This window comes from Lactuca saligna, chromosome 8 (genome assembly GCF_052625555.1).
Source record: "Lactuca saligna cultivar CGN05327 chromosome 8, ASM5262555v1, whole genome shotgun sequence".
In the NCBI taxonomy this organism is placed as follows: Eukaryota; Viridiplantae; Streptophyta; class Magnoliopsida; order Asterales; family Asteraceae; genus Lactuca; species Lactuca saligna.
Window position 1 is genome coordinate 75,847,617 of NC_136424.1, and position 14,206 is coordinate 75,861,822.

The 14,206-nt window shown below is 31.3% G+C and overlaps 2 protein-coding genes across 2 annotated transcripts; both read left to right on the top strand.

Moving 5' to 3' along the window:
* Window positions 1-6,545: 6,545 nt before the first annotated feature.
* Window positions 6,546-9,219, top strand: LOC145008276 (DUF1005 family protein (DUF1005)). The gene is made up of 2 exons (XM_078966901.1): window positions 6,546-7,248; window positions 8,458-9,219. Exons 1-2 carry the CDS (start codon window positions 6,644-6,646, stop codon window positions 9,119-9,121), a joined length of 1,269 nt encoding a protein of 422 aa, XP_078823027.1. The 5' UTR covers window positions 6,546-6,643; the 3' UTR covers window positions 9,122-9,219.
* Window positions 9,220-12,788: 3,569 nt separating this feature from the next.
* LOC145008118 (small ribosomal subunit protein eS30z/eS30y/eS30x) lies at window positions 12,789-13,792 on the top strand. The gene is made up of 3 exons (XM_078966735.1): window positions 12,789-12,934; window positions 13,090-13,227; window positions 13,608-13,792. Exons 1-3 carry the CDS (start codon window positions 12,931-12,933, stop codon window positions 13,652-13,654), a joined length of 189 nt encoding a protein of 62 aa, XP_078822861.1. The 5' UTR covers window positions 12,789-12,930; the 3' UTR covers window positions 13,655-13,792.
* The last annotated feature ends 414 nt before the right edge of the window (window positions 13,793-14,206 follow it).

Genomic DNA, 14,206 nt, shown 5'->3' on the forward strand with positions numbered 1-14,206 from the left:
TGATAAAATTTCTTGATTTATGTGATGCCTTATAGCCTAGTGGAACTTGATGTTATGTATTACTCAGAATTGATATGGTTTCAATTAATTGCTAAGTGTATGCTTTCAAACTTGTATATGATTAGGATTGTATAGCCCTAGAATGATCGATTTGGCCTCATTTCATGTTCCTTGTTTAGTTGTGAACTTAGGGTAGAATCATCATTTGACAGTCTATGTGATCCTATTTTGTGTATAAATTGCATGTGTAAGGCAACCGACAGTGTTAAATGAGGTTCTTGGTATTGGGAGTTGAGAATTCCTAGGTGATTCTAGGATAAATATGATGTATAGCATATAATTGGTATATGGTTTTAGTGTGGTGACTTAGAGGAATGAGGACTGACCTTGAGAAAGGTAGAGGTAGGTGTGAAAGGTAGCATTGGGCCTGTAGTACTAGAAGCACAAGACATGTACCTGAGACAAGAGCAGACCTGGAAACTATAAGGAGGCATGTGTAGAGGAATCTCCTCGAGTCCTTTGCTAATTGTTTATATGTTGTGTTTCAGATTGGAGGATGGTGATGATTACTCGAGGATATTCTGGCTCTGGTTCTATTTTAGATTCTTGCTCCGGAACATAACCGATTGATGAGTGTTAGCGTGAGTTCATTTCGGCTGTGGTTACTCGTAGTATATTGGATGCTACCCATGTGTTGTTCAGTACAATCGATGAGGGGATTCTAGAGTTGATGGATAAGAGGCTCAGGACCTTTCAAGATGAGATTGTTGTGGTTCAGATAAGAGATCAAGCTCCCTCATTCCAGGAGTTCAATGCCTATGGGGCTCATGATTTCGTTGGGGCTAAGGACCCCACCGCTAGTCGACGCTGGATCGCTGACATGGAGAATGATCAACAAACGAGTTTTTTCCCTAAGTGGGAAAGGTGGGATTTTAATCCTGCCTGTTGAAGGACCGAGCATGAGACTGGTGGGAGGAGCTTAGTCGATCAGTAGGATCTTCAAAAGTGGTAGTCATGACCTGGGAGGATTTTGTTTAGAGATTTTAGTGGGAGTTTGCACCAGATATTGAGGTGCAGCAACTGGCGAGGGAGTTTCATGACCTTCGCCAGACTACGGAGACTATGACAGATATTATCGCCAAATTAAGGAAGAGGGATTTGTTGGTTCCCCAGTATGCTGCAGATGAGGAGATCAATAAGACGAGATACCACGACATGTTGAGAGAGAATATTAAGGAATTTGTGAGCTTTTCAAGGTGCAAAACCCTGAATGACATGATTGAAAAGGCCCGTGAGCAGGAGAATGAGATGGAGCTTCAGACGAAGAGGGAGCCAGAGTAGGTATAAACACTTGTGGGATAGGCGAAGAGGCCCAAGACTTCTGATGCTCGCACTAGAGGCCAGAAGAGTCGGGGCCATTGCTGCAAGTGCAACAAGCCGCATAGTGGGGCATACCGAGCAGTAGGTTCATGTTGTTATAGTTGTGGCCAGTTGGGTCACATGAGTAGGGACTGCCCCATAAGTGCTCTGATTTGCTTCCATTGCAATCAGAACAACCATAAAAAGGTTGATTGTCCGAGATTGTCAGGGATAACTGTGGCGGCACCTACGTTAGCCACATTGAGGATTACTGATGGCCGCTAGGGCAAGGTGAATGCTCCTGTGGTGAAGAGCAGGGCATTTCCGCTGACCACCGATGAGGCTCGTGTAGCACCGCATGTGGTTACTGGTATGTGTTTTATTTCTATATTTTATCATTTTCTTTGTTTATGCTTATGATTATTTTGATCTTGTATAGGGACCTTTTTGGTCAATGGTATGATCCATAGACTAACATTTATTATATATTTACACCTAAATAATTATCAGGACAAATATAACATTTTATTAAGAGTGATAAATGAAAATTACCTACATTTTAGGTAACTAAATTAAATTAATTAATAAAAATCAAAATAAATTTCGTATTCTGTTCAAGACAATCAAATTAAATCAGATTTTTTTTAATAATATGACTTCATTCAACATATATGAGTTTATATTTTTATATTTTTTCATTCTTAAATAATATGATTTATTCAATATTTGTTTAGAGTTAACATTATTAAAGAATACACATGTATATACTAGAAAACAAAATATTTTTTTAGGAAACATATATGGTAATATGATCAATAATATACACTATAAAAGTAAATGTCATTCTTATAACATAAAACAACCAATTTTCATAATAAAACTAGAATATATATATATATATATATATATATATATATATATATATATATATATATATATAATATTTTGAAGAATATATACAACATTTTATACTACATTCTTTAAGATTATGTTTGTAATATATATTACATTCTTTGTATAATATACAACATTCTTGAAGAATATAAAAAAAATATAACATATACATTGTTTAAGAATCTATTGTCAAAAGGATAAACTAAAATACAAAAACCTTTCATTCTTCTCCACCGCTCATCTTAGTTATCACTTTTGTTCATCTTCGACTAGCCAACACTACTTGCAACATTTTTGAACCATTTGTACTCTCTTGAATTGTCTTTAAACTTTAATTGTGCCTATAAGTCCCCTCTTATCCAACACGTTTCATTCGTAACATATTGTGATAAAAAGTCATTCCATAGAAACATTAGAAATTGTAATTCACGTCAATGTATTTATCCATTAAATTCCAACAATAATAAGATGTTTTTAGCTACCCTAAGGGGGAGGGATAATAACAATTTCTTATTTAGAACAAAATAAAATGGTGTATACATGCAAATTCACTGTCTTATTTTGATTAAAACAATGCCCATATTTTATGGCTACATGCTCGGTGTATTATCAACATCGTCACTTAGAGAAAAGATGATTATTCAACAGTAATAAAACAAAATAAAACAATTATTAACAAATTCATCAAAGACTTAAAAGGCAATATATATATATATATATATATATATATATATATATATATATATATATATATATATATATATATATATATATATATATATATATATATATATATATATAAAAGATTCGAGAATTATATGTGGATTGAGCTTACCTCTACATTCTTAAAGAATATATAAAAGGGCTTACAAAGTTATCATACTTTTAATAAACAATATCATAGTAACTTTTATAGAATATGTCCATAATAAGTTTCACAATAAGATGATTATTCAACAGTAATAAAACAAAATAAAACAATTATTAACAAATTCATCAAGGACTTAAAAGGATATATATATATATATATATATATATATATATATATATATATATATATATATATATATATATATATATATATATATATATATATATGAGTAGGATCAAATGAGAACACGAAAAATGTTGAGAACACGAGAACAAAGTATATTCTTTTGTGATTCCATGTATTCATTTGTGGAGGAATGATAAATTTTTACGCCTTTAATTTCAATTGAAAAGAAAAAGCATATTCATATTGATTGTGCATAAAAATTTATCATTTCGCCAGAAATGAATACATGGAATCACAAATGAATATACTTGTTCTCGTGTTCTCAACCTTTTAGGTGTTTTCATTTGATCCTATATATATATATATATATATATATATATATATATATATATATATATATATATATATATAGATATATATATATATATAGATATATAAGATTTGAGAATTATATGTGGATTAAGCTTACCAATATATTCTTAAAGAATATATAAAAAGGCTTACAAAGTTATCATACTTTTAATAAACAATATCATAGTAATTTTTATAGAATATGTCCATAATAAGTTTCACAATATAGTAATTCATGTTAATGCTTATACAACAAATTTCACATCACACTAATTCTTTAAGAATATTTGCAAAAGTTAGCTACTCATATATCCCTAATATGAGATTAAGAACATAACCCTATAAAGCATATTAATTTTCTTTTTATGAATTTGAACGACCAAGCTTCAACATCAAACTCATATATTATATGAATCTTATAACTCAACTAACCAACATAATCAAGTAACATCAAGGATAAAGAATCATACCTTAATTCTCTCTTGATCTAAACTCATAAATTAATCCCAACCTAACTAGGAATTTCAACTTTGGTATTCGAAATTGCTTCAAGATCGGCCCCGTAATTTCGATTCCTTTTTCTTTGCGATCAAAGTGAGAAGAAGGAATAACAAAGGGACCCTCACCCTTCGATTACACCAAAAAATGCCAAATTTATGTCTTGTTTGACTTTCCATCGATGAACGAAAATGATGACTTAGGGTGTAATATCCATTTTACAGGTAATGCTTTTTCTAAGTTTAATTTATTAAATATTAATTTTAAGGATTTTTGGATGGGACACAACGTGGTAGCTAAGGCCCCATTATATGGCATCGACTGTTAAAAACATGGAGTCATGAAGCGCCACGGCGTGGAAAGGCCTCTGCCATGGCGTGATGGTCATTTTGGTGCAAAACCCTAGATCTTCGTGTTTGTACCCTATATAAGGGTATAATTCCTAGGGTTGCCTCATTTGGCAGCCACCACCATCTGAGATCATACTCCATCCAAACCCTATCATCCATATGTGTGTTTTGAGTGTGTGACGTCACTTTTGTGAACATGAAGGAAAAAGGAGTCTGTTTTGGTGCTTATGTGTTTGGTTCTAGCTTAGATCTTGCATCTTCATCACATTTCTGGTCTTTTGGAGGTATAAAGTATTCACCTTTCTCATTAGATATCTAGATCTAGTTATAGGTCATTTTATGAGCTTTTTGGTCCATATCTTTTTGTTCTTGGAGTTTGAGTGAACTTTGGAACCTTTGTGTGCCTTATTTGAAATCTAGACCATGGCGGTCGTTAGAAATGACACTTTCATGCCTTAGTTTAGTGTCCATGCAATGGGTGTGACCATTAAGAGCTTAAGAGTTGAGATCTTAACTTATTGAGATGTCTTATTAGATAGATTTAGAAAATTTATCCATCAATACCTTGGGAAGATTCATATATGAGATTTGTAGCTCATAGGGTTAAGGGTTAAGAGCTTAATCCATTAAGTTGTGGGAGCTTAGTTTCCCCCAACATGACAGCCTGCTAGGCACAACATGGAGGCTAGTGTCACCATGACTGTTTTGTCGTGTAGCAGCCATGATGTGGCCTATGGGTGGCCACGACATGGAGGTCAATTGGGGCTGACTTTGACCATTGACTTTTGACAAAATTGACTTTTGGTCAACTTGATGATTGTAGGGTGTAGATTGAGAGGGTACTTCTATATTGATAGCTAGGTGATTCTTAGTACCAGTCTTCACTGTCAGAGGGCTGTTGTGCCGGTCTACTATTTATGAGGTGATTCTTCTCACTATATTACATATGTCATAGTGGTGTACATGTTAGACTAGTTGAGTCTTATTTGCTGATTGCTGATATATGTGTTTCGAGTTGCTGATAACTCCATGACCGATGTGAGTCCATGAGACTGCTGATAGTCCCCTAGGGTTGCTGATAACCCATAGTTGTTTATTATGTTGTGATATATGTGATATTTTAGGGAACTCAATAAACATTGTGCTTACAGTTGTGGATTTAAATGTGTCTCATGTACTTCAAATGATCGTGGAAAGACAAAAGCTTGAATGTACACTCTCATCGGCAGCTTTTGTGATTTCGCATTACTATGATACTCTAATTTTTGAGATGAATGTATTTGATATCTATGGTTTTTCTTGGCTTGGTTTTATGGAAACAATGTTTTTATCTATTTTAAAAATGAAAATTTTAATTGTGAAATTGAGACGTTACATAAGATTAGATTTATGCATATGGTGATAGGGGCAGATGGTGTTTAATGGAATGAACATGATTGTGATGGCGATAATATAAGAGTGTGAAACTCATAGGTCTATTTTAAAATGTTGTTATTTGATTTATTTTGAGCACAATTGGTTATAACTAACTATTATATTCCTATTAAATGATTGGTCAAAAATTAATCGTATATTCATGCAATAATACTTGATGCTATAAAATATAAAACAATCATATTATTTAAGTTTAGAAAATAAGATTGAAGATTCAAAGTTGATACAGATTAATTACCATATCAAAGGATGATATAGTTAAGATTAGGTTTATGCGTATGGTATAGGGGGAGATGGTGTTTAATGGAATGAACCTGATCACCATGTCGATAATATAAGAGTGTGAAACTCATATGTCTATTTTAAAATGTTATTATTTAATTTATTTTAAACACAATTAGTTATAACCGACTATTATATTCCTATTAAATGATTGTTCAAAAATTAATTTTACATTTACGCAATAAAACTTATACTATAAAATATAAAACATTCATATTATTTAAGTTTAGAAAATAGGATTGAAGATTCAAAGTTCATATAGATTAATTACCAGATTGGAGGATGATATAGTTAATTAATAAATAAACAAACAAAAGAAACAAGGGTCCCACACAAATAGCTGTCACATACCCGACATTTATTCATGAAATATAGATGTTTCCGAAGCTATAAACACTATTTCTCTCATCAACTGATCAAACTCGCCACTCACCAATATAGCCGTCTTCATCGGAGAATCTCATTTTCCAAATTTCCGATGGATCCATGCCCATTTGTTCGTTTAACAGTTGAATACTTATCACTCAAACTACCACTCACTACCAAACCCCTCGCCTCCGCTTCCGGAATTCATTCCTCCGCCACTCCGTGCTACTGCAAACTCCGTATCAAAAACTTCCCGCCGCAAACTGCTCTCATCCCACTCTCCTCCCCCACTCATTCCGACAGCTGCTCTCCAGATTCCACCTCCTCCGCCATCAATTTCCACCTCGACCCCGCCGCCATCCGCCGTCTCCAAGGAAAACCAGTGCTGTTAACCGTATCGGTCTACACCGGTCGTATGGGACACAGTTGCGGGTTAAGCGGGGGAAAGTTGTTGGGTCGGGTTGCGGTTGTGATCAACATTGACGGGTCGGTTACTAAACCGCTTGTGTTTCAGAACGGTTGGATGAAACTCGGGAACGAAGGTGACAAGCCGGCGGCTAGTTTACATTTGAAGGTCCGAACGGAACCGGATCCTCGGTTTTTGTTTCAGTTCGGCGGTGAACCGGAGTGTAGCCCGGTGGTTTTTCAAATCCAAGGGAATATCCGTCAACCGGTTTTTAGTTGCAAGTTTAGCGCCGACCGGAACTCAAGATCACGGTTAGTAATAGTATACTTCTCCATGCTTTTTTTTCTTTGTTTATTTTTTTTTTCCTCCAAAATACTAGAAGTAATTAATCATAAAATTAATCATAATTACAAAATTTTAGTGGTATCTTAGCTGTCTAAAATTTTCCAACTAATATTAGTTTAAATTTTCAATTAGAAAAACATAACAGAAAATATTCCAAGGTTTTTATATCAATTGTTAAAAAAAATGAATTTATGTTCACTATTTTTCAGCTATAAGACTACGTATAATGTTATTTCTCTCAACAGGAAAAGGTAGTAACGTATTTGATAAAAAAGCAATAAAGTATATCAAATTGAGTAGTTTTTTTCCGGTAAATTTCACTCTTATTTGATAACGTAAAGACAAAATATGTTCATTCAAAGTTATACGTTTAAATACATTTTAGTAGATTCTTTATGTGTTTTAAGGCTTTTAGCTTTCAATGGTATCAAATCATGATAACAGTTCCAACTTACTGATGATGAGTAAATTTTCTCTACAGATTATTCAGTTAAGTAAAGTAAAACTAAAGGATTAAAACAAAGCATTATCTTGACTGTTAAATTCACCCATTTTACCCACTGGAGGTTCTTTTGATTAATCTATACTTCAGAAAATGAAATAACTGATTGTAATAATTATGGACGAAAAGGGATTCTCCTTGAATTTAGGTACAAGTGGAAAAACAATATTCATGGTGAATCTCTCATTTATTACATGTCCTACATTGCTTGCTTCCCCTTTAAGATGATGTAATCTTTACTCTCTTCAATCTCTTCAATCCCTAGTTATATATATATATATATATATATATATATATATATATATATATATATATATATATATATATATATATATATATATATATATATATATATATATATATATATATATTGGCCAATAAAAGATGCCCCAACTGTCAAAGACAAGCACCAGCTTGATTCTTTTCCATGTGCTCTGGATTTTGGTGTCAGTTCAATGCTCTTAGGTTAATTAACTATCATGCGTCTTGATTGTTCTTGTTTGACTTTAGCTAAGTTTGTTAATCATACAAATGCTTTTAGTTTAAGAATGATTATGATGAATTCTATTTTATGTACCAAAAGTCGTAGCATTATATTAGAGTTGTTTTAGTTTTAAAAAACAAATATTTAAATTATAATGTTTTTAACATTCGGTTATCGTTGAATTTTTAGTTCGCTTCCATCAGATTTTGCCATGACCAATATCAACAGAGGATGGATGACAACATTTTCCAATGGAAGGGAAAAACATGGGAGGGAGCGGAAAGGGTGGATGATTGTGGTCCATGACCTTTCTGGCTCGTCTATTGCTGCTGCATCCATGATCACTCCATTTGTCCCTTCTCAAGGATCTGACCGTGTTTCACGGTCAAACCCAGGTGCTTGGCTTATCCTTCGGCCCCATGGTGCCTCGATTAGTAACTGGAAGCCATGGGGTCGACTTGAAGCTTGGCGTGAAAGGGGACCTGTTGACGGGTTAGGTTATAAATTTGAACTTGTCACTAACTCTGGTATGACAAGTGGGATTCCTATTTCTGAAGGGACAATGAATATTAAAAAAGGTGGGAAATTTTGTATTGATGAAACGTTAAAAGATTCGAGAGCAAGTCCATTGTCAAACATCAAAGGATTTGTAATGAGTTCGAGCATTGAAGGTGAAGGGAAAGCGAGTAAGCCAATGGTGCAAGTGGGGGTGCAACATGTGACCTGTATGGCTGATGCTGCTCTTTTTATCGCACTTTCAGCTGCAATCGATCTCAGTATGGATGCTTGTAAACTCTTTTCTCGTAAACTAAGGAAAGAATTTTTGCAAGATGAACAAGATTTTCTTTCGTAAATTATTTTTTTAAAGAAAACGATATTTTTCTTTACCTCAAAACTTAATCATATGCAATGATAACCAATGAAATTAGTGAATTAGATTTGGATTGAGCATGCCAATTCTTTCTCTCAATGCTTTAAAAGAATGTATGGGAGGGCTTGACATATTTTTTATTATTTTTTTATTTGTGTATGTATACGATGCTTGTGATTTTGAGGTTTGAGGATGATACTGTATAGATAAAGAAAATTATTTTATTTTTTTAAAAGTATATGTAAACTTCGTCGTTAAAGCGAATTGTTCTTGAACATCTAATATAATGTTTAATGTTTGATTGGAATTTTTTTTGGCAATAAGTTGTTTAGTTTTCTAGAATGGGTAGTGAGTGTTCTTTTAATGGCTGTTTTAAATGGGTTTCAAAATATATGAATCCAATATGCTACTATTTTGAAATTTCTGATAATAACTATTATAGATATTCAAATTATAACCACTTGAAAATATAGTTTAATTGTTGAAAAACTATTTGAATGATAAAGCACGAACAAAGTGTTTACAAAATATTCTCAGAACTAAAGATGAAATCTATAAGCACAAACACACCTCTTTATAAGAAAGAATATAAAGACAATTGTAACCTACAGAATAGACAACCCATAAGATGGTTTACAATGTCTAAACCCTACTTCTAATAGCCTAATGAAGAAAACAAGACTTAAAAATTGTCTCGGTTGAATATTACTCTTCTAGGCCTCCATGTATCATCAGACTTTGTTGTCCACATCATTAGGCCTTATATGTTTCAATGACTAACACATCAAGTCATCAAGATCTCCAAGCCCATATCAACTTAGGTGCTATTTGTTTTTTTGGAAACAAAAATTCATAAAGAGTGCAAACCACCTTTGTAACCCTCTGCAGTAGAAGAAGTGGAACAAACGTCTGCAGTAGAAGAGGTGTAACAAACGTCTGCAGATTGCAATAAGAAGCGTGTTTGTTTTTTTAACATCTGTATGCTGCTGCAGATATTAAAAAATTAAAGTAAACTGATTTTATAATTCAAAAATAGTTTTTGAATACCGAAAATATAATAATGTATGACATTTTGACAAGAATTTATGATACTTAAGCAAAAAGTAATGATATTTTAACAAAAAAAATAAAGATATTTTAGCATAAAGTAATGATATTTCATCAACAAAATTATTATTATTCAATATTTAAAAAAAAATTGACAAGAATAAATAAAAAAAACGAAAAAAAATATGAAATAATATTTCAATAATATATAATAAATATTTTAGCAATACAAAAAGAAGAAGAAGATGTTGAAAGAGATAGGAAGAGAAAAAACAAGTGATGCACCAAAAAGAACCAGCACATAAGTTTTTAATCTGAAGATTTCTGAAAAGCAAACATATGCGAGATGAAAAGTGTTGCGTGTTTGCTACGCTGCACAACAATAAGAAGTCTGAAAATGTTTTTTCCAAAAAAAAAAACAAACAACACCTTAATCTATTAACTCCTTTAACCCACAATATAAAATATTATAGTATTATACAATTTTTTAACATATATTTTGTGAGAACGGAAGACTCTATTATTTTATGTATTAATTTTATAAAACATAAAAAATGTTAAACTTTTGCATATTTGTTTATATTTTCTAGAAAAAATTAAAACATTATTTTCTTTAATAATTAACATTAAAAACTAAAAAAAAATCAAAGAATTTTTAAAAATATTTTTGCAGTTAAATATCAATATATGTACCGACTTTTAGCGAATACAATACGAAAAACTTTGACATTTTCTTTTTCAATAAAAATAAAACCATGAAAGATAAAAATAAAAATATTATACAAAAATATGATATTTTTAATAAACTTTTTAGGAAAACTGCAATAAAATCTCATATTGGTCTCATAATCGATTTAGTTCTTATATATCTTTTTTATTCAATTAAGTCCCAAATATCGGTAATCGTATTCAATTTAACCCTTTGACCTGGTCAACAGGTCATCAAACTTTCAAAAATTATACTTTTTACCCATATTTCAAAATGTATTACAAATTGGGTCTGAAATTAACACTTTTGACCCATATTTTAAATTTTAAGACAAATTTGGTCAAAATTTTACCCTTTTTGCACAAATTTTAGAATTTTATTATGAGTTCATCATAACTTTAGTTTTCTTTATACTTTTTTTTTCTCAAAGAATTGTTCTTAATATGTTTTTTCTTTATAGTATCATATTTATAAAAAAAAAACATATTTTCACTTGAAAATCTTATATTTTCTATATAAAAACTTTTTTTAAAAAGCTTTTGTATATGAAATATCTAGTTATAAAAATATATATTTATTAAGTATATATATATACATACAAATCCGTTTTTATAAAAAAATGTATACAAAAACGTATTTTACAAAACAATGTATACAAACGCCTATCACCTTTATATATATATATATATATATATATATATATATATATATATATATATATATATATATATATATATATATATATATATATATATATATATATATATATAGGGAAAAGTGAATATACCCTTAAGGGTATATAAGCTTAGGTACCCAAACTCACAATACTACATCGTTTTGTATTATATATATACATTGTAATTGTTCAATGTTATTATAATTTAATTTCTAACTTGATTTACTCCAAAATATTTATAAATTTAACATTTATCTTCATCTTACATAATTTTTATTTTCATCTATAATATATGTAGCCTACTAGGTATTCGCAAAAATGATGTGATGTAAGTGGAGGATAATAGTGAAATTTCAAAAACCTTGAAAGTAAACCAAGTCAAGGGCTGAAGTTTAAGAACATTATAATGAATATATCAAATAAAACAATGTATTATGGTGGGTTTGAGTATCTAAGCTTATATACCCTTAAAGGTATATTCACTTTTCCCATATATATATATATATATATATATATATATATATATATATATATATATATATATATATATATATATATTCTATGACTTATACTTCCCATTATATTGACATATTAATACCATATCAATGATTAAAAATGTATTTAAACTTAAATTATTAATTACGAAAATAAATATAAAATATATTTAAACTTAAATTATCAATTGCGAAAATAAATATAAGTAGTCTAGAATGAATAAATTATAAGCAAGCTAAAGGCGTGTTTGGCAAAAGTAGCTGTTAGCTGGAAGCGAGTAGCGGTTAGCTGGTAGCATGTAGCTGGTAGCTGGTAGCTGGTAGCGGGAAGCTGTATCTTTTATTTGTTATATGAACGTTTGAAAAAAGTAGCTGGAAGCTTTTGAAATATATAAAATTACATAAAAGGACAATTTATTAAGAATAAAAAAATATATAAATATATTTTTAAGGGTAATTATGGAAATTGATTTCAAAAGTTCCGGAGCGTTTTGTTAAAAGCTACATGAAGTAGCTTTTAGAATCGGAGCGTTTTGTTAAAACTAAAAACTAAACGTTCGTATTACCAAACGAAGTTTTTTGTTTAAACTGAAGCGTTTTATCAATAGCTAAAAGCTAGAAGCTCTCAAACGTTTCCAAAAAACTCCGTCCCAAACATGTGCTAAAAATCAAAGCGAAAGGTCGTTACATGGCCCGTTAAAAGTTAACAAACGTCAACCAATATCGAAAAGGCCCAAATAGCCGGCCCAACCGGATTATATATCGTTCTTTCCCAATCCTAAACCCTAAATCCCTGATTTGTTTCTCTCACACCAGATCCAGCCGAAAAGAAGACTACACAGAGCTAAACAGTCCTCAATTCAACATGGGTAATCTTAATAACTTCCAATTCCATCAATTAGTTTTGTTATAGATTGGAAACCGTGGTAGGTTAAGGGTTTATGTAGGTGGTAGTGCTCAATTTCTGTGTATTCGGCGTTTAATTAATCAACTGACGGTGATACTGGTTGCAATCTGTTTACAGGAAAGGTTCACGGATCGTTGGCTCGTGCCGGAAAAGTGAGAGGTCAAACCCCAAAGGTTGCGAAGCAGGACAAGAAGAAACAGCCACGTGGACGTGCTCACAAGCGCATTCAATACAACCGCCGCTTCGTCACCGCTGGTAAGATAGTTGCTTCCACTTTCATTTTTCATTCATATGAGATGATGCTTACCCTTGTATACAAACATACTAATGCTAATATCGATCTAGATCTATAAGTTGTTTGCTTTTCGAGTAAACCAACGAAAATTTGAAGTTTTATTTGATGTATCGGTTCTGGATCGTTTGAATTCCTTGATACCAAACATCAAGATTGGTTATAAACACATCGTATGCACTTTAGATGGTGAATTTTGATAAATTTTGTAGAGGAAGACAGATGTATCTTTATCTTCTGTTGTGTTTAAGATGATGAATCCATCTTTTACATAAACAGAGAATGATCTTAACTGGTTTTTATAAACTTTTTGATTTTTGATTTTTGATTTTTGATTGTGCAGTTGTTGGTTTTGGAAAGAAGAGAGGGCCAAACTCATCAGAGAAGTAAAAGCTGAGGGAAGCATGATCAGTCTTTACCTGAAATTGTTTTTGATGTTTTCTTAGAAAGACTTGGTTAGATTTTTTGATCTTACAAAATTATGTCATGTTCATCAATCTTTTGCTGAGTATCAACCATTTTGTCATATCTATTACGCTTTTTCGTTTGAACTTTTTATTTTATACTTAAACCTTTTTATTATATCAAATTAATTCAAAACCTTACACTTTTTATTATGTAAAATTTAATTCATCGAAACCTTACATAATAAAATAAAAACTTTGTTGATTAGTTAATGCAAATTTATGATTAATTAATAAAAATTTACAATCACCATTTTAAATGGAAAATGAGAGTGAAAGTTTGAGTTTTTGAAAATCATATAGATATATGCCTGTATAATGTCGCTATGGTTTTGAAGCATATCTTTGCAGCATCAAGAAGCATTGAAACATGTGCATCATATCCACAAAACATGCACTTTCCCTCGAATCTTACTTTTATGCTCCCATTTCGTTCTCATCGAAAAAACAATCACTTTTTCAAGAATATACAACTTAT

Excerpts from the sequence above, each read along its gene's own strand:
- LOC145008276 (XM_078966901.1), top strand. The coding sequence starts at position 6,644 with ATGGATCCATGCCCATTTGTTCGTTTAACAGTTGAATACTTATCACTC. Across the intron at positions 7,249-8,457 it reads GACCGGAACTCAAGATCACG|TTCGCTTCCATCAGATTTTG; the intron begins GTTAGTAATAGT and ends TTGAATTTTTAG.
- LOC145008118 (XM_078966735.1), top strand. Across the intron at positions 13,228-13,607 it reads CCGCCGCTTCGTCACCGCTG|TTGTTGGTTTTGGAAAGAAG; the intron begins GTAAGATAGTTG and ends TTGATTGTGCAG.